Source organism: Stomoxys calcitrans, chromosome 4, assembly GCF_963082655.1.
Source record: "Stomoxys calcitrans chromosome 4, idStoCalc2.1, whole genome shotgun sequence".
Taxonomy (NCBI): Eukaryota; Metazoa; Arthropoda; class Insecta; order Diptera; family Muscidae; genus Stomoxys; species Stomoxys calcitrans.
Genome location: NC_081555.1, coordinates 154773506 through 154799742, shown reverse-complemented (window position 1 = coordinate 154799742; position 26237 = coordinate 154773506). Strand labels below are relative to the sequence as shown.

At 37.7% G+C, this 26237-nt stretch overlaps 1 protein-coding gene across 1 annotated transcript in view; it reads right to left on the bottom strand.

Annotated features, from left to right (window-relative positions):
• The window catches only part of LOC106085119 (chitin deacetylase 1), a 195278-nt gene extending 169591 nt beyond the window's left edge, over positions 1 to 25687 (bottom strand). Inside the window, exon 1 of the mRNA XM_013249167.2 lies at positions 25329 to 25687. Within this exon, the coding sequence (XP_013104621.1) occupies positions 25329 to 25392 (64 nt within the window). The 5' untranslated portion in view covers positions 25393 to 25687. The remainder of the gene's footprint in view (positions 1 to 25328) is intronic.
• Between the last annotated feature and the right edge of the window lie 550 nt (positions 25688 to 26237).

Here is a 26237-nt window from a genome sequence, read left to right as displayed (position 1 = left end):
AGACGATTTGGCAGTGAAGGCAAGAGAACTGGAGTCAATAAACTCGATTAACCTGAAGCCTTTCGGGTAGACGCAATCCGAGTTAAGGACGTTGTCGATTAAAACGTGCATATAACACCATTATGAGAGGACGAGGCTATTACGGAAAGAAAGTAAGATGGAGTTCAGTATAACTTTCGGTATGCTAACAGAATACATAGGACTACGAGCTCACTTATGCGAAATCGGAGCGGCAAGTGATAGCATGTGTAAGGCATGATGGGGAGATGATAAGACTTTGGAGGATTTCCAATGTCATTGCCCGGTTTATGCGATTAATAGACACCGACACCTAGATGTGGACACATTACCAGACATGAACCAACTTAAGGGCATGGCATGGAAGACAATTAGGGGTTTTGGAAGTAGCACCGAACTCTTGACTTAGACACAACATGGCGTGACATGGTCGGATTAATATTCGCACCTTTTTTTCAACCTTATTGATATGGCTAAAGCGATTTAAAGTGTCATGACGATCAAGAATATATATACTTTATGGGATTTTCGACCAATATTTCGATGTGTTACAAACTGTATGACGAAGTTAGTGTTCCCCGTTCCTAAGGTGGAGAGTATAAAAACAAAGTTTACGGGAAATTTTATCGTAATTTTTCAAACACATTCCAATCTAGTCATTCCGTTTGTAACACCTCGAAATATTCGTCCAAGACCCCACAAAGTATATGGTCTCAATGTTCTGAGTGGATCCAGCCATGTCAGTTCGTCCGCCAGTCTGTCGAAATCACGATAGCGGTCGAACGCGTAGAGCAAGACGCTTGAAATTTCGCACAGATACTTAATAGTGATGTAATAGGCCGTTGGGGACTGCAAATGGGCCATATCGGCTTGCATTTAGATATAGCTCCCATATAAACCGATCTCCCGATTTGACTTCTTGAGCCCCTAGAGGCCCCAATTTTTGTTCGATTTGGTTGAAATATTGCACGCGATATTCTGTTATGACTTCCAACAACTGTGGCAAATAAGGTCCAATGCAGTCTACAAACTGATATAGCTCCTATATAAAGTGGTCTCTCGATCATCCTTGTTTGGTTCCGAGAAGACAGAATTTTGGTATGTAGAATTAAATAATGCCCTAAATTTATTTTGTATAAATTTTTTGCAGAATCCATGGTGGAGGGTTCCCAAGATGCGGCCGGGCTAAACTTAGCACGCTTTTACTTGTTTTTTATACCCTCCACCTTAGGATGGGGGTATACTACTTTTGTCACTCTGTTTGTAACTACTCGAAATATTCGTCTGCACAAATACTTCCTGTTAGTGTAGGTCGGTTGGTATTGTAAATGGGCCATATCGGTCCATGTTTTGATATAGCTGCCATATAAACCGATATTGAGTATTGACTTCTTGAGCCTCTAGAGGGCGCAATTCTTATCCGATTGGGATGAAAGTTTGCACGACGTGTTTTGTTATGATATCCAATAACTGTGCCAAGTATGGTTTAAATCGGTTCATAACCTGATATAGCTGCCATATAAACCGATCTTGGGTCTTGACTTCTTGAGCTTCTAGAGGGCGCAATTCTTATTCGATTGGAATGAAATTACGGCGTGTTTTGTTATGATATCCAACAACTGTGCTAAGTATTTTTTAAATCGGTCCATAACCTGATATAGCTGCCATACAAACCGATCTTGGGTCTTGACTTCTTGAGCCTTTAGAGTGCGCAATTCTTATCCGATTTGAATGAAATTTTGCACGTAGTATTTTGTTCTGATATCCAGCAACTGTGCTAAGTATTTTTTAAATCGGTCCATAACCTGATATAGCTGCCATACAAACCGATCTTGGGTCTTGACTTCTTGAGCCTTTAGAGTGCGCAATTCTTATCCGATTTGAATGAAATTTTGCACGTAGTATTTTGTTCTGATATCCAACAACTGTGCCAAGTTTGGTTCAAATCGGTTCAAAACCTGATATAGCTGTAATATAAACAGATCTGGGGACTTGACTTCTTGAGCTTCTAGAGGGCGCAATTCTTATCCGATTTGAATGAAATTTTGCACGTAGTAGTTTGTTATGATATCCAACAACTATGCCAAGAATGGTTCAAATCGGTTCATAACCTGATATAGCTTCCATATAAATCGATCTTGGGTCTTGACTTCTTGAGCCTCTAGAGGGCGCAATTCTTATCCGATTTGAATGAAATTTTGCATGAAGAATTTTGTTTTGATATCCAACAACTTTACCTAGTATGGTTTAAATCGGCCCTTAACCTGATATAGCTGCCATATAAACCGATCTGGGATCTTGACTTCTTGAGCCTCTAGAGGGCGCAATTCCTATCCGATTTGGCTGAAATTTTGCAAGACGTATTTTATTCTTACTTGCAACAACTGTGTCAAATAAGGTTCAAATCGGTTCATAACCTGATATGGCTGCCATATAAACCGATCTGCGATCTTGACTTCTTGAGCCTCTAGAGGGCGCAATTCTCATCCGATTTGGCTGAAATTTTGTACAACGGCTTCTCTCATGACCATCAACATACGTGTTTATTATGGTCTGAATCGGTCTATAGCCCGATACAGCTCCCATATAAATCGATCTCTCTATTTTACTTCTTAGGCCCCCAAAGGGGCGCAATTCTTATTCGAATTGGTTGACATTTTACACAGGTCTCCAACATATAAAATAATTGTGGTCCAAACCGGACCATATCTTGATATCGCCCTAATAGCAGAACAAATCTTTTCTTATATCCTTTGTTTTTGCCCAAGAAGAGATGCCGTAAAAGAAGAACTCGATAAATGCGATCCATGATGGAGGGTATATAAGATTCGGCCCGGCCGAACTTAGCACGCTTTTACTTGTTTTTTCTAAATTTCGTTCTTAATCTGAAATCCAATTTCTGTATTATCATATATATCAACCAAACACCCTTTCACCATGAGATTCCATATACAAATGAAGCACATTTTTAGACTCACTACGACAGGCTCGCTCAATAACCTTTCAAGCCATATGGCTAGCACTAATCATCTAAGCTCTTCTATCACAGAAGAAACTACGTCAGAGAGAATGTTACCGACACCCTATTTCGCTTGGAGTACTTTACATATTGGGCACTTGATCCTCTAACATAGTCTGGTTTATGATCCCAGTCATTCAAAGTACCCTTTTCCTCGCGGCATCCAAAGTGATACGCGGAGTTTTCATCCTCGTAGCCATCCCCAAGTCATGTCACCAGTGTTTCTGCATGTTCGTTGGTAAACTTATTGCCCATATGGTCATGGATTGCAACTTTATTGTTAAGGCGATTTCAAAAGGACTACTACTCGAGCACGGTGCCACTTGCTAGGGAAATAAACTTAATCGACAAAACGGATAAGACAAGACTCGATATAATCCGACTTGGCTTTCTATATGCTTTTAGTCATCTTTCCAGTCTTAAGTTTTCCTCTAAGCCGGCAGTCACTGTCAACTATCAGAACTCATTACAAATCTAGTAGCAGGCATTATTCTTCTCTTTATCCTTATCCTTAAAAAAACATTGGTTATATCTTGAAATTATATATTAAAAAGCGAATTCCATCTCCCTCCTCTATCCCAATACCATTTTTCTGCGATTTAACATCCATTATGTGCTTTTATAAATTCAAACAGAAATGTATTGGGTTTTGACATAACTAACACCTCTTAACTATAAATTATTCACTTTTTTTTGATTTTGTAAATTTTTTTATTCCATATTTAATCGGATATTAAAATTTGTCTGTTAAATATTATTTATTTAATAAGTTTATGGTTTTGGGGTTTAAGTGAACTCGGTTTTTCAGAATGGAGTTGATCGAAAGTGATGTCTAATATTTTGTATCCTTTTTATACTCTTTTAGTGAGTTTTTTAATGAATTTTTCATAATTTTTTTCATAATATGGATTTTTCATATATGGCATGTACAGAGGTCGCTCCATCAAATTCACGTGAATGTACATAACCTCATTTCCGTGAATAACCATTGAACTCATGTGAAAAAGAAAAAAAAACAACGCATTGAAACATTTCAATAATAAATATGTCCATTTGTTATTTTTGTTATATGTGTATACAAAAACCTTGTATATAGTTCAAAGTTTTCCTTCCACCTTTTTGTTTGGACACATAAATAAATGCGGTCTGTTTGTATGGAGTTCGAAGGTAATAAAGTGGGTAGTGCATTTACTAAATTTGTCAAACTCAATACTTAACATATGCGTTCTCATTCCTCAGGTGAAATTCCTCCGGAGGTGTTTAAAAATCTTGACTTCTTGAGCAACTACAGGAATCGTTTCTTCTTCTTATCCGATTTGGCTGAAATTTTGGACAAAGTGTTTAGTTTTGTACCGCAACCACTGTGCGAAGTATGATTTAAATCGGTTCATGACCCGATATATAGCCCCCATATAATCCTATTTCGGAGGCCACCGTAGCGCAGAGGTTAGCATGTCCGCCTATGACGCTGAACGCCTGGATTCGAATCCTGGCGAGACCATCAGAAAAAATGTTCATCGGTGGTTTTCCCCTCCTAATGCTAGCAATATTTTTGAGGTACTATGCCATGTAAAACTTGCACTTGCACTGCCGCACGCCATTCGGACTCGGCTATAAAAAGGAGACCCCTTATCATTGAGCTTAAATTTGAATCGGACGGCACTCATTGATATGTGAGAAGTTTACCCCTGTTCCTTAGTGGAATGTTCATGGGCAAAATTTGCAATTAACCTATCTCCCGACTATATTTCATAAGTCTCTAGAGGGCGCAATTTTAATACGATTTGGCTGAAATTTTTTACAAAGGATTTTACCACGACTTTTAGCATACGTGTCAAATATGGTCAGAATAGGTCTATAGCCTAATACAACTCCCGTATAAACTGATCATCCGATTTTACTTCATGGGTCCCTCTGTCCGTCAGTCATTTGATATCACGCTACAGTCTTTTAATATTAGAGACATTGAACTGAAACTTTGCACAGATTCTTTTTTTGTCCATAACCAGGTAAAGTTCGAAGATGAGCTATATAGGACTGTATCTTGATATAGCCCTCTTTTGCAAGTTCCGCCGCTTTTAAGTCCCTTAAAAGCCACATTTGTTAACAGATTTAGCTGAAATTTGGGACAGTGAGTTAGGTTAGACCACTGATCATCGTTCTTCAAGTTGGCTTCGATCGGTCGACATTTGGATATCTTATATATAACAAGTAAAAGCGTGCTAAGTTTGGCCGGGCCGAATATTCTATACCCTCTACCATGGATCGGATTTGTCGAGTTCTTTTCCCGGCATCTCTTCTTAGGCAAAAAAAAGGATAAAAGAAAAGATTTGCTCTGCTATTAGAACGATATCAAGATATGGTCCGGTTCGGACCACAATTAAATTATATGTTGGAGACCTATGTAAAATGTCAGCCAATTCGAATAAGAATTGCGCCTTTTGGGGGCTCAAGAAGTAAAATAGAGAGATCGATTTATATCGAAGAAGACCGATTCAGACCATAATAAAAACGTATGTTGATGGTCTGTCGTACGAAATTTCAGGCAAATCGGATAATAATTGCGACCTCTAGAGGCTCAAGAAGTCAAGACCCAAGATCGGTTTATATGGCAGCTATATCAGTTTATGAACCGATTTAAACCATACTGGGCACAGTTGTTGGATATCATAAAAAACACATCGTGCAAAATTTCATTCCAATCGGATAAGAATTGCGCCCTCTAGAGGCTCAAGAAGTCAAGACCCAAGATCGGTTTATGTGGCAGCTATATCAGGTTATGAACCGATTTGAACCATACTTGGCACAATTGTTGGATATCATAAAAAAAACATCGTGCAAAATTTCATTCCAATCGGTTAAAAATTGCGCCACCATAGCAATATGGGGCTCAAATGAAAGGTCTTTGGAAGTAAAGCACGAATTTGATATAAATGTTCGGGAAAAGTGTCTATGGGGCCACCCCACCCTACCCCAGGAAGTATTTGCTGACCATTGCAATATGAGGCTCAAATTAGGGGTATTTTAGAGTAGAACACGAATATGATATATATTTTCAAAGCCAAGTCACTGAGTGGCCGCCTAATCCCCAAAAACACCCCCCAAACCGGTCATGTTTGCCAAGGAGCTGAAATGAAAGGTATTTGGGAGTAGGACATGAATTTGACATAAACATTCGGGACCAACTGTCTAGGGGACGTCCCACCACCATAGGACGTATTTGCTCACCAAGACAATTTGGGTTTCCAAGGCAATGGAGCTCGATATTCATAATTTTTAGGGCCCATACCCCAAACCGGCCATATTCGCTGGCTTTTCCAATAAGGGGTTTAAGTGAATGGTATTTCAGATTAGAAAACGAATTTGATATCCAATTTTAAGGCCAATGGCAATATGGGGTTCAAATATATGAGAATAGAGCATGTTGCTGATATATTTTCAGAGCTTAGTGATTGGGGGACCACCCCTAAAACAGACATATTTACCGACCATGTCAATGTGGGGTATAAATGAAATGAATTGGGGGGTAGAGCAAGTATTAATACCCACTTTCGGAACAAATTTTCCCTTTCCCAAAACACCCCACAAACAGCAATTTTCGACTGACCATCGCAAAATGGGGCTCAAGTAAAGGTATTTGGGAGTAGAATACGAATTTGATATCCAAATGTAGGACAATGTATTTAAGGCATCATCCCTTCCTCAAAGGGTAAAATTTTTTCGGGCATGCCAATATGTGGCTCAAATGAAAGGTATTTGAGATTAGAAAACGACTTTGATAACCTATTTTGGGGCCATGTGTTTGGGGGACGCCTCACCCTGTAAACTCCTCTTAAGCCAATGGCAATATGGAGTTTAAATAAATGGTATTTGAGAGAAGAGCACGATGCTCACATTTTTTCAGGGCCAATTATCTGGGGAACCTCTCCCCCAAAAACACCACTAAATCAGACATCATGAGAATATTTGGCTGAAATAAAGTATTTTAAGAATGAAGTACACCTTACATCCAAACTTAAATTCGTAGACCAATAGAGATCATATGGGATTCAGATACAGGCACTCATATTGTTAAACTGTTTGTCAAGCGATATACTATTCTCGTAGCATGGTATTTCACTTAAAGCTCTAATTGTCGAAAATAAATATTCCAAGGGAAATTTTGTTCCATATAATGTAAATGAAGGCGCAGAGGAGCGGGCCCAGTACAGCTAGTAGCTGTCATGAAGACAGATCTCTCGATTTAAGGTTTTGGGCCCATAAAAGGCGCATTTATTATCCGATGTCGCCGAAATTTGGGACATGGAGTTGCGATAGATTTGGATATATCTGCCATATAGACCGATTTCGCTGAAATTTAGGACAGTGAGTTGGATTTGACCCTTCGACATCCTTCTTCAATATGGCACAGATCGGTCCAGATTTGGATATACCTGCCATATAGACCGATCTCTCGATTTAAGGTCTTGGCCCCTTAAAAGGGGCATTTTTAATCCGATTTCACTGAAATTTGACACAGTGAATTAATATACCCCCTATTCTATGGTGGAGGGTATTTAAAAAGTATTTAATATTTGGTACTTAATATTTAATATTTTGTACTTAACATTTAATATTCGGTACTGAATATTGAATATTTTGCTTAATTTGTGAAACTCAATTTTTTTTTAATTAAGATTTCCTTTTTTATGTCTTAATTTAATATTTTCACCCTGTAACAATTTATATTGAAAGTACATAAGGTACTCTTATGTGTGGTAGCCAAATAATTCAATACATAAATTCAGAGAAAAGCAAAAACATACGTTAACTCACCCATATATATGTATATACAAATGTATGTAGACCCACTTTCATGCCATTCATTTATGTTTAATCAGATTTTATTATACATTCATAGTTTTTTAAATGTTATATTATGTAATATTGATATTTAATGAAAGCGGCTTGTTTACAACACCAACAGCAACGGCAATAAAAATTGATGGAATATTTACAAATTAAATGGCAGCCATTATAGTGATCCGGACATTTTATCCCCATTGTTGGTTTCTGAGTACATTTCAGATATATGCTTAAATTCCGACAAGGCATAGCATGTTTAAAATGCTTTTTGGTTAATATTGTAAAAAATAAAAAAAAAAGCAATTCCAGATAATCTGTAATTCTACAGGTACAGGCAGTTCAAATAAAAGATGTATGGAGCAGAAAAACAAAATTAATAATATAAGCTGGATTATTTGGTAACAGAAAAACATGATTTCAATAGCGGGAGGTAACTGGGAGATTCTGGAAAAAATTCCATTATTGGAGCAAACAAGAAATTATGTTTAATGTTTAAAAGTATTCTCAGTTTTTTTGAAAACAATGTTAATATTCAAATCTTATCTTGTTTACTGTTAAAAATTGTTATTCTTCTCAAAAAAGTTTAATATGCACTTGTTTTGTCTTATCTTCATTTCATCGCCACCTCAAAAGCTTTCTTATTTAAGACGCATTTTCAAAATTAACATAAAATTCAATATTCATCATTAGCAACTTATTAATAAACAATTGTCTTTATTAGATTTGTATAAAAAGAAACCAAACAAAAACACTTCAACCCTTTTTCTACTTCTCTTTTTAACGACAAGCAAAAGCAAGCTCAATGAAATGTTGAAACCTTAATCAAATATCCCATTCATGAATTATTAAAATCCATAAAAACCCAATATGCCATTGTTATTGTATTTATTTTTATAACTTTTTTTTTATATAATCATGTTTGTAAATAAAGAAATTCAACAACAAAAAAATTGAAAAATATAAGTCAATGCATTCAACAAACACTCAGTAGCTGAATATTGAAATGAATATCAGAGTTTTTTTCTCTTAAATCCATGAAGCCGTTACAGCTTCTGTAATTGAAATGTTAAGAAAGTGGTCAAGCCACATAATGTATGAATTGACGCATGGATGCCATAAAAACGTGGTCCGTATTTCTCATTTCAAATTGAGATTTAAACATTAGCACTAAAACTAACGGCGCAGCAGCAGCCTCAACTAATAGTTGACTAACAGACAATGGTGCAAACTTGTTCCACGAGTCTTTCTTTAAATTCGAACAGTAGGAAAACTTTTGAAGCTCAAGTCTATCATAAAGGTTCAGTTTTATGATTAAATATTTTTATGGTTGTACTTATAGTCTATTAGTCTATTTCAAGTTTGAGTATAACATAAAAGAGTTAGTAGTTCAAGAATATACATCCTTTTCTGAATTTTTGTTCATATACCCACAACCACAGGATGAAGGTTGTACTGATAAAGTGATTCTGCTTATTACACTTTGTATTAGCGATCTACCAATCTTGTTTGTCTGTAGAAATCAAAAAATATTGGTTAGTGCAGCTCCTCATACAGCTTTCCTGAGTCTTAAAAAGACTTATTATACCCACCACCATAGGATAGAGGGTATATTCATTTAGTCATTCTGTTTGAAATACATCGAAATATCCATTTCCGACCTTACCAATTACAGTGCGCGAAATAAATATACGTTCACCCAAAAATACAATAAAGAAAGCGAAAATGCAAGAAATTTACTTAATATTCTTCAGTATTTGTAAGAGTGTTAATTATTTACATAAACTAAACATTAAATTAATTAGTTTTTTTACTTTAAAAACAAAAACATTTCAAAGTCAAGGAAATTTGGGGTGAAATAAATATACAATAGTTCCAATATCGAAAGGTCAAAAAAAATTAAGATTAGTAATTGATTCTGCTTTCGTTGTATTTTTTAACATTAAAAATATACGAGTTTTTATCGAGTAGACCAAATTTTGAGGAACTTATGTCTGTATTTCGGGCTATGCGGTTCTGAGGACAAGTTTTAGGGCAAATGTTAAATCGTACTGTTTCCCATTGTTAAAAATTTCATTTCGGTGGGACTTCGATGGGATTTATGTCTGGACTAAGTGCGTGTCAATTTAAAACTTTTGGGAAGAAAGCCATGGTCCTGCTGAAAAATTATGTTCGGTGCCTTTGATATTTTCCATATTTCCAACAATGATAATTCTAGCATTTCTACACAATTCCCAAAAAGCATTATAGTTGTAACTTAAGCCAGGGGAAGCTTGACATGATAGGAAAGCTCCCCACAAACCACGCCAGCAATACTAGAAACCATCGGGTTCATCAATTTCGAACTTTTTTTCTCCAAAGTCCATATGTTTTTTAACCCAGAGGCGTCTCTTATCTTTATAAAGACTATGCAGGACAAGCCAATGCAGAACATGCCAATATCTTTATTAAAAAAGATGATCCGAATAATCGAGTCTGGCAGTGGCTGAGAGGGTAAACGGCGTTTTTTTTATTTTATTTGTGATGCAAACACATTTTCTCGGACCGTCACAGGTCCGTCCAGGACTCCTTCTTACACTATAATCTAAGCACAAACTTAAAAAATTGTCAAAAGCATTTACGGATCTTCTTCGCAATCGCATTTTGAACTTAAAAAAACTTATAATTTTCCTTTATCTTCCATATGACAGCTTGAGAGTTATTGTATTTGGGAAAATTTGATAATTGATGCGATTTCTTCTCCAAAATACCTTTTATTTGGGGCTCAATTTATCCAATCTAGTCTTTTTATGTCAGCCTGGTGGTTTCTTGGGACTAAGAAGGCCCCTAACACTTGGCTTCTAGTTTGTATCAGGTGTGTATTCTACTTCCCAATACTTTTTATTTAAGTCCTATATGGTCTCAATAGGTCTAAATATATGCCACGTGAAGAGATCTTCTCTTCCACAGAGCGTCCTTCCCAGAAATCTTCTATTCCACAGACTTTCTCTCCTAAAGACTTTTCTGCTAGAGACCCTCTCTTCCAGAGTCCTTATATATAGATAAAGAATTTGACCATAGACTGGTTGGTGGCGCTTATGAATATAGATGAATGAGAATTAATTAAGAATATACCGCAAGCAGAATTCTGCTCTCAATGGCATGCAGTTTCCGTCGTTTGTATTTTCTAAATATGCCTTATTTTTTTTTCTTCTCTTCTAGGAATTACTCTTGCAAAGACATTTTCTTCCAGACACCTTTTCCTTCAGCGAACAAATCATTCAGAGATTTTCTTTCTCAAAGATGTTTTCTTTCACAGACTTTCTCTTTCGGAAAAATAATCTTTCAGAGACCTTCTCTTTCAAAGGCCTTCTTTTTCAAACACCTTCTCTTTCAGAGACCTTCTCTATCAGACACCTTCTCTTTCAGAGACCTTCTCTTCCAGAGACCTTCTCTTCCAGAGACCTTCTCTATCAGAGACCTTCTCTTTCAGAGACCTTCTTTATCAGAGACCTTCTCTTTTAGAGACCTTCTCTTTCAGAGATCTTCTCTTTCAGAGATCTTCTCTTTCAGAGACCTTCTCTTTCAGAGACCTTCTCTTTCAGAGACCTTCTCTTTCAGAGACCTTCTCTTTCAGAGACCTTCTCTTTCAGAGACCTTCTCTTTCAGAGACCTTCTCTATCAGAGACCTTCTCTTTCAGAGACCTTCTCTATCAGAGACCTTCTCTATCAGAGACCTTCTCTTTAAGAGACCTTCTCTTTTAGAGACCTTCTCTTTCAGAGATCTTCTCTTTCAGAGACCTTCTTTTTCAGAGACCTTCTCTTTCAGAGACCTTCTTTTTCAGAGACCTTCTTTTTCAGAGACCTTCTTTTTCAGAGATCTTCTTTTTCAGAGACCTTCTCTTTCAGAGATCTTCTTTTTCAGAGACCTTCACTTTCAGAGACCTTCTCTTTCAGAGACCTTCTCTTTCAGAGACCTTCCCTTTCAGAGTCCTTCTCTTTTAGAGACCTTCTCTTTCAGAGACCTTCCCTTTCAGAGTCCTTCTCTTTTAGAGACCTTCTTTTTCAGAGACCTTCTTTTTCAGAGACCTTGTCCTTCAGATACCTTCTTTTACAGATACCTTCACCTTCAGATACCTTGCCTTTCAGATACCTTCTCTTTCAGAGACCTTCTCTTTCAGAGACCTTCTCTTTCAGAGACCTTCTCTTTCAGAGACCTTCTCTTTCAGATGCCTTCTCTTTCAGAGACCTTCTCTTTCAGAGACCTTCTCTTTCAGAGACCTTCTCCTTCAGAGACCTTCTCTTTCAGAGACCTTCTCTTTCAGAGACCTTCTATTTCAGAGAACTTCTCTTTCAGAGACCTTCTCTTTCAGAGACCTTCTCCTCCAGAATCCTTCTCTTCCAGGGATCTTCTCTTCCAGAGACTTTCTCTTCCAGAGACCTTTTCATCCCGAGACCTACACTTGCAGAGAACTTCCCTTCTTAAGACTTTCTTCCCAGAGACCTTTCATTTCTGCCCCACATGTTGTATTTTATTGAATATGATGGTCCCCCAAATTTGTTCTCTACTTCCAAAGACCTTTCATTTAATTCCAATATTGATCTCCACTTCCAAAGACCTCTCATTTAATTCCAATATTGTCATGATCGGTTTATATATCCGGCTGGTGGATTTTTTTTTGTTGTGGCTCTATGGGCGCCTTATAGGCTCGACGCGAAATTTTCCTATCCAATTTGTACCCTATTTTCAAAAATCTTAAATTTGCTTTTTGTTATTCCGGTCGCCCATATGTCTGTTGTTGGGGTTTTCGGGGAGTGCTGTGACCCTCATGCTCTTGGCCTGAAACATGCGTACCAAATTCCATATCTTTATACTTCAAAACCTTCCATTTTAATTCAATATTGTCCCTTCCTACATATCCGCGTTGGATAGTTTTTGGGGTTACATTGGCCCTCCCAGATACCTCACGACAAATTTACGGGCGGATTCGCCCTTTTTATCGAAATATATTTCATTTGAGACCTATATTGCCCCTATCGGCCAACATGCCCGTTTGAGTGTTTTTGGGAGGGGAGTTCCCCCTGGGTCTCGTGCCTTAAAAGGCACATTGGAAATGCAGATCATTCTATGAATATTTCATTTAGGAGCAGGAGCAAACTTCACACATATCACTCATTAAAGTTCGATTCGAATTTAAGCTCAATGATAAAAGACCTCCTTTTTTTTAGCCGAGTCCGAATGGTGTGCCACAGTGGGACACCACTTTGGGGAGATGTTTTTACATGGATTCAATGCATGTCATAGTACCCCACAATGCTAATGCTAACTGCATTTGTGTGATAACCACAGATGAAACTTTTTTCTGATGTTCTTGTCTGTAGAGCAGACGAGCTTACGAGACTAGGAACTACCTTGCACATTCCAGGGAAACTGGAATCTGTGGGTATGCTTCTAGCGACATGTAAGCTGAGCGTTCAAGTTCAGGCCCGAAGGGTAACGAATGACAGATGATCATAAAGAGGGGCGTGTGAGCATTCCAAAACTATGTCGCCTAATCTAAACTTGAAGACGTCTACTGCTTTGCCGTCATTGGCTAGAACAGACGTCTCAGTCACTGTGTCCTTCATGACGGAGCACTGACTAATACGAAAACATGCTGACAGATCGAAGGTTCCAAGTAACGACTTCTGCACAAGCTGTTAGGACGTTGAGGATGAAGAGACTATAAAACATCTGCGGTGTGTGTGTCCCGCACTGGCAGCCAGAAGGAGTTCCACTTTAGGCTCTCATTTCTTTGAAAACCTGTCTGATTTACCGGATGTGAATGTTCGCAAGTTGTTGGGATTTTTTAAGCGATCTGTATGGTTCAACGCTTCTGTTCCTGTGGTATCACAATTGACGAAAATGTCTAAGTGAGTCTGATGGCCGACTGTTACCTAAACCTAACCTTGTCTGGATTCGAACCCAGGCGCTAACATGGTGTCCTCTGCGCTACGTGGAACAGTGGGTTGTATAAGATCCCTTGCAGGATATGGTCTAGATCGGCACATATATGAATAAAGCCGCCAATTTAATGTCTTGGTTGAAGAAGAGAAACACTTATGGGCCAATTTAACCAGATTCCATTAAAACAGTGATTCGATTATTCGATTTCTCTGAAATTTGAAAAAGTGAGTTATGTGGATTCCTCTACATCTGTGCCTGTTGGAGAATATTTTGTTGGACCTAGATTTGCGCCCATAAATGGAGCATTTATGACCCGATTTCGTAGAAATGTGGTATACTGAGTTGTAGGATACCCCTCGAAATCAATGTCCGTATGGTCCACATTTGGATAGCACTATAATATAGGTCAGTATCCCTTCTTAAACCCATTTAAGGCATATTTTTTACCCGATTTGGTTGACATTTTTAAAAGTGTTTTCTTAAACCCGCTTTGTAGAGTTACCATGGAATCTTTTGTTTACAAACATTTTTTCTTCACGTAATAGCGACACCCACACCCCTATGGCTTTCTTCACTTTATTGCAACAATTTTCCCAACCAAAAAAACGTCGCACATTTTTGTTGTTCGTTATTTTTATTAAAAACAAGAAACGAACTCATTTCTCTGCCTGACATGTCCAGACATTGACCATGAACAAAGTTACAAGTCGTGCTGTGAGATGTAGGAACTCGGTGCCGCCTTGTCAATCTGATATTTTGGGTTAGCTAACTGCGGTTTTCAGCGTTCTTGTGGCTTTTCATTTTAAATTTTCAATTTACTGTTGACTCAAGAAATTCGCCTAAACTGTGGCAGCGGCGACATATTCATTAGGAAGTTAAAAAGCCGCACAATTAATTGCCTTTAGAGGTCACACACGCCGCCGAATAGCTGTTAGGCCAGGCAACTGTTGTTGGTGGGCTTCAATCACCATGAAATGTACGGATCGCTGTCGATTTTGCAGTGCCAATTTCGTCAAGCTGTTGTCTCGAAAGGAGGTGCTATCAATGGCCAGTTGACTGGGTGGTTGGCTGAATGGTTAACTGAGCCACAAGCGGCTTTTAACCGGTTTATGAAATTATAACCAGACGATGGTATAAAATGAATGCATGACTGACTGGCTGGCTGGATGGGTGGATGGATGGATGGATGGATGGATGGACCGGTAGGTAGATCAATGGATGAATGGTTGGTTGTCTGATTTGGTTGCTGGTCTCGGTCGGTGGGTTATTTAAATAAGAAGAAAAAAAAAAACGCCTCACCCCACCTCTCACATTCAGCTAAAACCAGCAGCATTTAAGCTGAAAAATGTTCAAATGTCTGTTAACAATATTTTTGCGTTTCATCCGCAACAATGAGAGGTGTTATGTTGACGGACGGGTGCGCCATATCTCAATAATGGCTGCGGATTTCTACGAAAACTCACTGCTGCTGCTGCTGCTATCTATAGCAGGCTCCTCCACAACATCCGCATTGTGATGATCGCCTCCGGTAATGTTTAGTGACACAATTATTAAAGGTGACTCTTTTAGGTATTGTTGGGTTTTTTATTTTTTCTTCTTCTTCTTCTACACAGGTAATTTCTTGTTTTGTATTGATTTATTTTTGAAAATTTTGTTGACTTGTATGAAACTATTTTTAGTTTTAAGTTTTGCCTTTGGTCTGCCGTTGCGGTCTGTGATGTAACATCCATGATTGAATAAAGAGAGACTTTAAGAAAAAATCGATTTTTTTCTTCAAGCAAATATTGAATATCAAAAGATTCGTATACAGGTTTTTATCATGATATTTGAGTGTGTGTGTGTGTACGTGTGGAAAGTGCTCTCATGCATAAGATCCATCCATGGTTAATTTGGACCAAGGTTGATTGGCTTATTTATGCAACATGTACGGTAGCATCATTACCACTTTCGGCTACTTATGAGCATTGAAGGATGCAACAGCAATTAAAGCAAATTGCAGGAGGATAAAATTAGCTGGCACAAAAACATAATTGCAGGGGGCAAAAAAAAAAAAAACAAGTGGATTATGAAAGAGTAGGTCAACGTAGAAGACACTTGCTTTGGTATTTTGAAAGTCTGGTTACATCAGATGGAAAATAACTTTAAAAACTACGGTAAAAGTAGGCAAAAATTTAAAATTTAAATAAAATCCCATTACCATGGGATGGGTGTATACTAATTTCGTCATTCTGTTTGTGACTCCTCTAAATAATCGCCTAAGACCCCAAAAAGTACATATATTGGGTTGCCCAAAAAGTAATTGCGGATTTTTTTAAAAGAAAGTAAATGCATTTTTAATAATACTTAGAATGAACTTTAATCAAATATATAATTGCCATTTTGTTCGATAACCTTTTGTCATCTTCCTGGCAAATTTAGTATTCCACGCTCATGGAACTTCTGGCCTTTGTCTGCAAAAAACTGAACCAAGTGCGATTTTATAGCCTCATCATTGCCGAAAGTTTTACCATTTAAGGAGTTCTGCAAAGATCGAAATAAATGGTAGTCTGATGGAGCAAGGTCAGGGCTATATGGTGGATGCATCAAAAGTTCCCAGCCAAGCTCACTCAGTCTTTTGGCGAGTGACCAAAGATGTAGCGTTGTCCTGGTGGAATATGACACCTTTACGATTGACCAATTCTGGTCGCTTCTCCTTGATGGCTGTATTCAATTTGTCCAAGTGTTGACAATAAACATCCGAACATCCTTGGAAGCAGCTTAAAAACATTGGACACCCTTCCAATCCCACCAAACAGACAGCATAACCTTCTTTTGGTGGATATCAGCCTTTGAAGTGGTTTGAGCTGGTTCACCATGCTTGGACCATGATCGTTTTCGACTAACGTTGTTGTAAACAATCCATTTTTCATCTCCAGTTATGATTCGTTTTAAAAACGAAACGCGTTGATTCGGTTTGTTAAATGAATTTCTTTCAATACATGTGGTGGTACCCAAATATCAAGCTTTTTCACCAGTCCAAGACTTTTTACATGATAATGAACGGTTGATTTTGGTATATTTAACTTCTCTCCTATCTCACGCTCAGTTACATGACGATCCAATTCGATTAGTGCTTTGATTTGGTCATCATCCACTTCATTTGGCCGACCTGAACGTGGCTCATCTTTAAGTGAAAAATCTCCAGAACGGAATTTGCGAAACTAATTTTGACACTGTCTTCCTTTTAAGGCTTTATCACATCTCGTAACTTTTTAGCAACCTGCTCCGCGTTTTTTCCTTTACCGAAAAAAATAAGGTAAAATATGACTAAAATGCTCCTTTGTGGGCTCCATATTAAAATTGACGCCAAACAAAGAAATGTAAATAAAATTTCGAGCACTTTTTTCTAAAGCATGCTAAAAGTAACAGCTGATAACTGACAGAAGAAAGAATGCAATTACAGAGTCACAAGCCGTTGAAAAAATTTGTCAACGCCGACTATATGAGAAATCCGCAATTACTTTTTGGGCAACCAATAACTGCTATGGGGGCATAAGCTATGAATTTTTCACCGGATTATGACGACAGGTGTTTTATAAATACCCGAAGTGATTGATATCCAAAGATTATTTTATTTTATTTTATTTTATTTTATTTTATTTTATTTTATTTTATTTTACTATTTTATTTTATTTTATTTCATTTTATTTTATTTTATTTTATTTTATTTTATTTTATTTTATTTTATTTTATTTTTTATTTTTATTTTTTTTTAATTTTTTTAATTTATTTTATTTTTATTTAATTTTATTTATTTATTTTTTATTTTATTTTATATTTGTGTAAACTCTATAAGAATATTTGCTGTTGTGGAAATCTCAGTAAATAATTTTGAACAACTTAACTCTTTGTTCATGTTGCTGGCTTTCATTCCATTTACAACTAAAATTGCTCAATTCACGATAGACATTGGGGCACTAGAATGGCAACCTGCCATTGCATGCACGCAAGCCTCTTACTCATGCTAACATTCAATGGTAGTGTGGCATTTGTTTGTACAATTATTTAGTAACAAAAAACAAATACCAAAGATAAGGTGTGTATGTCTAAATGTGATATGAAATGGATTAGCCTTAAAACGAGTAAAAAATGTTGCAAAAAATTAAGGAACATTAAAACAACATGCCAAACTTGAAAGACTTGTTAAGCTATGAATTGTGTGCTACTTGATCTTCACCTCTTCTCTTCCTTAAACTCTATTAACAAAACTAGATTTAACGTAAAAAGTAAAAACAAAAACTTTATATACTCGTACAAGGGAATTTTTAGCAATCTTTGCTATGCAGAGAAAGAAATCCCAAAAACCAAAAATATTTCATTCGAAAGCATGCCAACCACATGCAAATTTTAAATTAAATATTCAAAATTAGTTTTTTTTAGTGAGAGTGTTAGGATGTGTTTTATACTGGCTTGTTAAATTTGCGGTCTTGATTTTTAATGTATTTAAATTATTTTATGTCTTATTTAACATTTTTTTTTTTATTCAAATTAAATATTTCTAATATCTATGAAGGAGATTCCAAATGACATTCTTCGAAATAATCATGCATAATTAAGCAATTCGAGATATACTTGGCTTAGCTTAGTTTAGATATACTTATTAATAGTAAAGAAAGATCTAACATAGTACCGATGTAAATAAGAATTGTATTTTAACATAAAGATGTGTGTTATACCTCTTTAATAGAATTGCATTATATCGGACATAAATCGTCCTCCCTGTATTCAACTGACTGTCATATAATAAAGGGTGATTTTTTTGAGGTTAGGATTTTCATGCATTAGTATTTGACAGATCACGTGGGATTTCAGACATTTTGAGGTTAGGATTTTCATGCATTAGTATTTGACAGATCACGTGGGATTTCAGACATGGTGTCAAAGAGAAAGATGCTCAGTATGCTTTGACATTTCATCATGAATAGACTTACTAACGAGCAACGCTTGCAAATCATTTTCAGTGAATCATTTTCAGTGAAATCATTTTCAGTGAATCGACAAATTTTGTTCAGCGATGAGGCTCATTTCTGGTTGAATAGCTACGTAAATAAGCAAAATTGCCGCATTTGGAGTGAAGAGCAACCAGAAGCCGTTCAAGAACTGCCCATGCATCCCGAAAAATGCACTGTTTGGTGTGGTTTGTACGCTGGTGGAATCATTGGACCGTATTTTTTCAAAGATGCTGTTGGACGCAACGTTACGGTGAATGAACACATTTCGAACCTAACACTGATTTTGGTAATAAAATTCAATGATTTGCAAGCGTTGCTCGTTAGTAAGTCTATTCATGATGAAATGTCAAAGCATACTGAGCATCTTTCTCTTTGACACCATGTCTGAAATCCCACGTGATCTGTCAAATACTAATGCATGAAAATCCTAACCTCAAAAAAATCACCCTTTAGAAGGTAAGATGTGGTAAGATAGTCTTAGAATTTTACAACGATTTTACTAGAATTGCTTTCCGTAGTTGCTCAAGTCAGGTTGCAGATTGACTTTGACTATACTTGCCACCAATGTTGGAGGTCATTGCTGAAGTTACTACAAAAGCAAAATTTCAAATAAATTGGGTAAGAATGGCGCATTTTATGGGCTCAAAAAGTACATTGGAAAGATCGGTTTATATGGGAGTCATATGAGGTTAAAGACCGGTTCAGACTGATGGAGATCATAGTGGAAGTTTTGGTGGAAAAATTCCTCCAAATTGTATTAAAATTGTGGTCTCTAGCTTTAAAAGAAGTCATATCGATGGATCGCCTTATATGTATATTTGCGATCACCAACAACCTATGTGAAAAGAAGAAGAACCCGTTTAAACGCTATCGTGATTTTCAGAGAAGAACGGACAGACGGACGGACAGATCGACTCCGATTATTGAGACGATCAAAAATATTTATACATATACTTATCTAGGGTCGCAGATCATTATTTTGAGATTTTACAAACGAGACACAATTTTTCCCTTGTTCCTTAATGTAATGTTCAAGGGCAAATTTTACATTTTTACAAACGAAATGTAAAAGAAGTAAAAACCTACTAATTTTTGCCGTGTCGGTCTAAAGATATCACCACCATGAATATATAAAAAAGGTGATTTTTTTGAGGTTAGGATTTTCATGCATTAGTATTTGACAGATCACGTGGGATTTCAGACATGGTGTCAAAGAGAAAGATGCTCAGTATGCTTTGACATTTCATCATGAATAGACTTACTAACGAGCAACGCTTGCAAATCATTAAATTTTATTACCAAAATCAGTGTTCGGTTCGAAATGTGTTCATTCACCGTAACGTTGCGTCCAACAGCATCTTTGAAAAAATACGGTCCAATGATTCCACCAGCGTACAAACCACACCAAACAGTGCATTTTTCGGGATGCATGGGCAGTTCTTGAACGGCTTCTGGTTGCTCTTCACTCCAAATGCGGCAATTTTGCTTATTTACGTAGCCATTCAACCAGAAATGAGCCTCATCGCTGAACAAAATTTGTCAAAATTTGAACACATTTCGAACCGAACACTGATTTTGGTAATAAAATTCAATGATTTGCAAGCGTTGCTCGTTAGTAAGTCTATTCATGATGAAATGTCAAAGCATACTGAGCATCTTTCTCTTTGACACCATGTCTGAAATCCCACGTGATCTGTCAAATACTAATGCATGAAAATCCTAACCTCAAAAAAATCACCCTTTACTTTATGGGGTCTCAGACGAATATTTCGAGTAGTTACAAACAGAATGACGAAATTAGTATACCCCCCATCTTATGGTGGAGGGTATAAAAAAAAATATATAAAAATAAAATAAAATAAACTTTGCATACATATACCCATAATTCGGTGACAAATGCATAGCTTATGCCCCCATAGCAGATATATCAAAATAGGGTCCGATTTGGACCAAATTCGGCGCGGACATTGAGTGGTCTAATAACTACAAGTCATTGATAAATTTTGTAGAACAAAATATTGGTCTTTTTAGTAGCTATATCCAAATATAGACCGATCAGAACCATATACGATACGGATGTCGAAAAGCCTAGCATAAGTCACTGTGTCAAATTTTAGTGAAATAGGACTATAAATACGCCTTTTATGGGGCCAAAACTTTAAATCGAGATATCGGTCTATATGACGCCTATATCCAAATCTGGACCGAAATGAGCCAAACTGAAGAAGGATGTCGAGGGGCCTAGCACAACTCACTGTCCCAAATTTCAGCGACATCGGACAATAAATGCACCTTCTGTGGGCCCAAAACCTTAAATCCATAGATCGGTCTATATAGCAGCTATATCCAAATCTGGACCGATATGAGCCAAACTGAAGAAGGATGTCGAGTACACGAGAAAAAAAAAACAATTCAGCAGAACAATCATACTTTTGCCTAACCTTGATGTGAAGAACGTTTTTAATAGTCATAGGTGGAAAGACGTGATAGAAGCCCTACAAAGGAAGTTCAAAATACCAGGGTACCTTCAAAGAATAATCAAAAGCTACATTAGAGATAGGAATTTGGTCTACGACATGAGATCTGTAACGAAGAGATTGCAGATAACGTCAGTAGCATATGGTATCCATAAAATAGAATTGCCTGACGAGACCTTTCACGTAGGTTACGCTGACGACATTGCGGCAGTCATACCGGAAAGGAGCAAAGAATAGGCCCAGCAGAAGCTCACACAGGTCATGATCCGTTCGAGAAACTGGCTGCACGAACGCGGACTAGAGTTGGCTACACCCAAGACTGAACTAGGTCTGCCAAACAGGCAGCGAATTCCCCTGGAAATAGATATGCGAATCGACAACAGTGTCAGCACGATAAGGAAGGCGGTAAATTACCTTGGTATTCGACTGAATTCCCAACTGACGTTCGGTCTGCGGATAAATTTATCTGCTCAAAATAGAATTTATCTGCGATTGAATTCATGACCCAACTGAGCAGGCTTATGGCGAACATAGTAGGGCCACTACACAAAAAGAGGCTACTTTTAATAGAAACTTGTAATAGGAGCTTGTCATTTCAGGCACAGGTTAGTGTTCAGCGAATCGCCGCACTAAGAATAGCAACGGCATATCGGACAGTTTTCGCTGCTGCAGATAATAGCCGGAGTGGCCCAGCTAGACCTGCAAGCCGAGGAACGTTCTACACTTTTCAAGCCTAGAGTGATTGAGTGAGGTATGGAAGAGATACAAGCTCGTACTGATAAGCAAGGGCAAGGGTGATTCCACATGCCCGTCCTCATGCGACCCACTGGATACAGCCGGCAAGATTTTAGACCACTGATGCTCAGCCCTTCAAGGTCTAAACAGAATGAGGAGCGTCGCTTTGAAAAATGCAACTCTCCAATCGCAAAAGTTTAACTGAATGACGCACGCTTTCAAGCTTTAAAGTTGACATTTTTTTAACTTTTCCACGTTGCTTCTGTGGACTTTTGCGTGCAGAGTTGCAATTTCGCAAAGCGACGTTCAAAAACACGGTCCTTACGTTGAGTCGCAATTATTCTTATTCTCTGTCGTTGTTGAGATAGCAAAGATTGGGCATGCGCAGCGGTATACACATTGTTTTTCTGTTTTATGTTAAAAACAATGATTATTTTTTCTAAACTCTTGGAACGTGTAAAAAGTATTTAAGTTTTCTTATTCTATGATTTTTTTACGTATTGCGAGAGAGGTTAGCACCCTCTCTCTTATATGGTAGCTAAATCAGGTTATAGACTGATTTGAACCGCACTTGGCAGAGTTGTAGAAAGCCATAAAAAGAACACTTTGTGCAAATATTTAGGCCAAATCGGACTAAAATGGCTTCCTGGGGTTCGAGAAGTCAAATCGGGAGATCGGTTTATATGGGATCTATATCAGGTTAAAGACTGATTGGGACCGTACTTGCCACAGTTGTTGTAAGTCGTAATAGAACACTATGTGCAAAATTTCAGCTAATAGGACAAAAATTGACACTTCCATGGGCTCAAGAATTCAAATCGGGTGATGGGTTTATATGGGAGCTAGAACTGAATCTGAACCGATATGATCCGTTTCGATTCCTAATGACCTACATCAATAGTAATAACCCTGCAAAATTTCAAGCGGCTAGTTTTACATGTTCGACCGCTATCGTGTTTTCGACACATGGCTAGATCGACTTAGAACGTCGAGACGGTCAAGAATATATATATATTTATTGAGTCTTAGGCTAATATTGCGAGGTGTTACAAACGGAATGACTAGATTAGTTTGCTCCCATCCTAAGGTGGTGGGTTTAAAAATACTTAAAGAGAGTAGTTAACACATACAGTCTCATTTTTATTTAGAGAATCGCAGTTTTAGAGCGGCTTATAGGACACTCAATGAGATAACATGGCTTCCAAGCGATAATGTCAACGATAGGAGATGTGGTGGAGATAATAGAGGGAGCAAGAGAAACGAACCCCTACTCTAGGCTACACTGGATGTGAAGAACGCCTTCAATAGCCTAAGATGGTCTGACGCCTTCCAGACACTCGCCAGTTATGATGGATTACTGCGAACAAAAATGCCAAACGGAACTTGCCTAGTAGAATATGGTGACGATATTGCTGCAGTCATCCCCGCAGGAGACACGGAAGGTGCAAAGCTCTAAAGACGACAAGTAATGTTTACGGCAAAGGGCTGGCTGAAATGCCACTGCAATGCGGAAGAAGAGTGGATACTCGTAACGAGAAAAAATATCCCAGTGGAAGTGGATACACGCATAGACGACACACGGATGAAGCAGAACTATGCAGAGCGGATGCGGCATGCGTTAGCAAAAGGCCGCGAGGATAAAGACGCATCTCAGTCCACTTCCGCCAAACATAGGAGTCTCTCCAGAGCAGATGCAGACTGTTATCGGATACATCAACAGCTCTATAGGAGCGAAATATGGGACCAGACTATTGATAGATGGCAACAAAGGTGCACCAACGGGAGTCGGGCCTGTTGGACGCTACGAATAATCTCCGACAAACGGATTAGGAGAGAATTCTCTGCACTCGGTATAGAGGATGGCGGCTCTTAGCATCATAGCATCCTATCGAACAGTGGCGGAACCCGCCTTCCTTGTAATAGCCAGAAAGGTTCCGATACACTTACGGGCCATAAAGAGCGCCAGGCCTTCATAGCGTGGTGCAACCCAGAGAGAAGAGGGTGAGATTCAAATTCACGGGCCATTCGAAAGAAGTTGCAAACGATGTTGAACACACATTATTCTTCTCGAGCGCTGGGTCGAAAGACGCAGGGAGCTGAAGACAGCGGTTGGTAACGTTTCGCCTGGAATAATAGTCCAGTGTATACTGGAGAACGACCAGAACTGGGAGACGGAGAGGAGATACGCCAAAAAAGTACTACAGAAAATGGGTTGCCCAAAAATTAATTGCGGATTTTTCATATAGTCGGCGTTGACAAATTTTTTCACAGCTTGTGACTCAGTAATTGCATTCTTTCTTCTGTCAGTTATCAGCTGTTACTTTTAGCTTGCTTTAGAAAAAAAATGTAAAAAAAAAGTATATTTGATTAAAGTTCATTCTAAGTTTTATTAAAAATGCATTTATTTTATTTTAAAAATCCGCAACTACTTTTTGGGCAACCAATATATGGACCAGGACTCAGTGGCATAGAGGATGAATGCGGTGACCTCAATGCAGACACCAAAAAATGATATGGATAATCACCAGATATGGGGTCTACCTCGAAGAAATGCCAAAGCGGTTCCGAATTGGAATTAATACCACGTCATACAGGGTGAGTTTTTAGCCGGTACCGTTGATAATAACGGAGTCCGGCATAAGACGAGAGAAGTACTCTTCACATGCGAAGAACGGTTTGTTATCCTGATCCGCAATAAAACAAACATGGACTGACAGACAGACCGACCGACATAGCTGAACCGATTCGAAAGAGATGGTAATAAGAATGATGACACAGCACCGTCCATTGTTTTGAGATTTTGCGGCAACTTGTGATCTTATTAATCAATGTCTATAATTTTCTCGCAACGAGTACCGAAATGTCTAGCAAATTCGGCATAAACGGTACGAAATTATCTTTTGGCAAGAGCAAAAAATCATATGAATTTTATGTAAATTTATCACTTTTTCAATTATTTGGATACTGAGTTAAAACATAAACCACTCTTGAGCAGTTTCTCTTGTCTGTCTTACAGCGAGAGAGAGAGAGAGAGAGCACAAAAAATGCAACACGTATGCAATTTACTAAAATCTCAACAATTTGTTAATCTAACAAAAAAAAAAAATCATACAAAATATGCGGAAATTAACACCAAGTAAATAATTTTTTTTATAAGACAATGTTAAACCACTTTTTGTATTTTTTGGGCATTCAAGAAAAACAGCAAAGGAAACGTAGATAACTTTTTAAGGTCCCCAGACAATGTCTTAAGGTTTAGTCTTCTTGGTATTTTCACCAGTTATTCAAATATCCAAAATTCCAAAAAATTCACAACTCACCTGCTACTACATACGCCGCCACAAAGAGCAGGGAAAATATTTTAAAACTATTTGATTTTAACATAATGACTAATTAATCACTTTTTTTTTTGTTACACACAAGATTAAGAGAAAATTTAATTAATTTTTTGTTATTTTCTCTGTATGTTTGTATTTTTTAGGAAGAATTCAACCAAAAGTAAAACTTCTGTTGAATTTCCTTAATTTTGCACGAATGCGTTTGTATGAGTGCCAGCGAGCGAGAGTTAAGTTAAGTTAAGCTTACACCCGTAATCAGTCTTTTGGACGAAGCGCTAATCACGTCTTTAGAGTTTCAAAGTGTACCGTCAACTGCCGTAGCTGACGTCCAAAGAAATTGCTTGGATTATTGTCTGGTTAGAGTAGACCCCCCCTATGAAAAGAAACGAAAAAACCAATCTGCCAGCCAACCTCTGGCGTTTCCCATTGAGTTATTCGCACAAAGCTGCATCCAAATATCACTCAACTTCACTTTCGATTTGAGTGAGACCAAGGTGTTGAGGCTCAAAAAGCCGGTTAAAGGCTTGAGTGCGTTTGCGCCACACTGTTGGTCAGCAAGCAAAGCGCGCATGCATATTATATTCACCCATAGAGGTTTAGCTCACACCGTAAATATGTAGTGCCCGCTCTCTCTCTCTCTCGCTCTTTCTTTCTCTCCACATTATTTTATTGTCGTTGATTGTATTAAGTAACTTGTATTGTATGCTAATTGTTATTGGAGTATCTTTGTTGCTGTTGTCAGTATTTTTGTGGTCTTTCGCTGCTACCAGTTTTTTTTTTGTCGTCTTGTTGACACGTTTACGTTGTGGGCCAGGTACTAGAAGCATTGTGGTTCAATATGAAACAAATCAATTTCTACATAAAAGAAATACTGGATAGTATTGCTGGAAT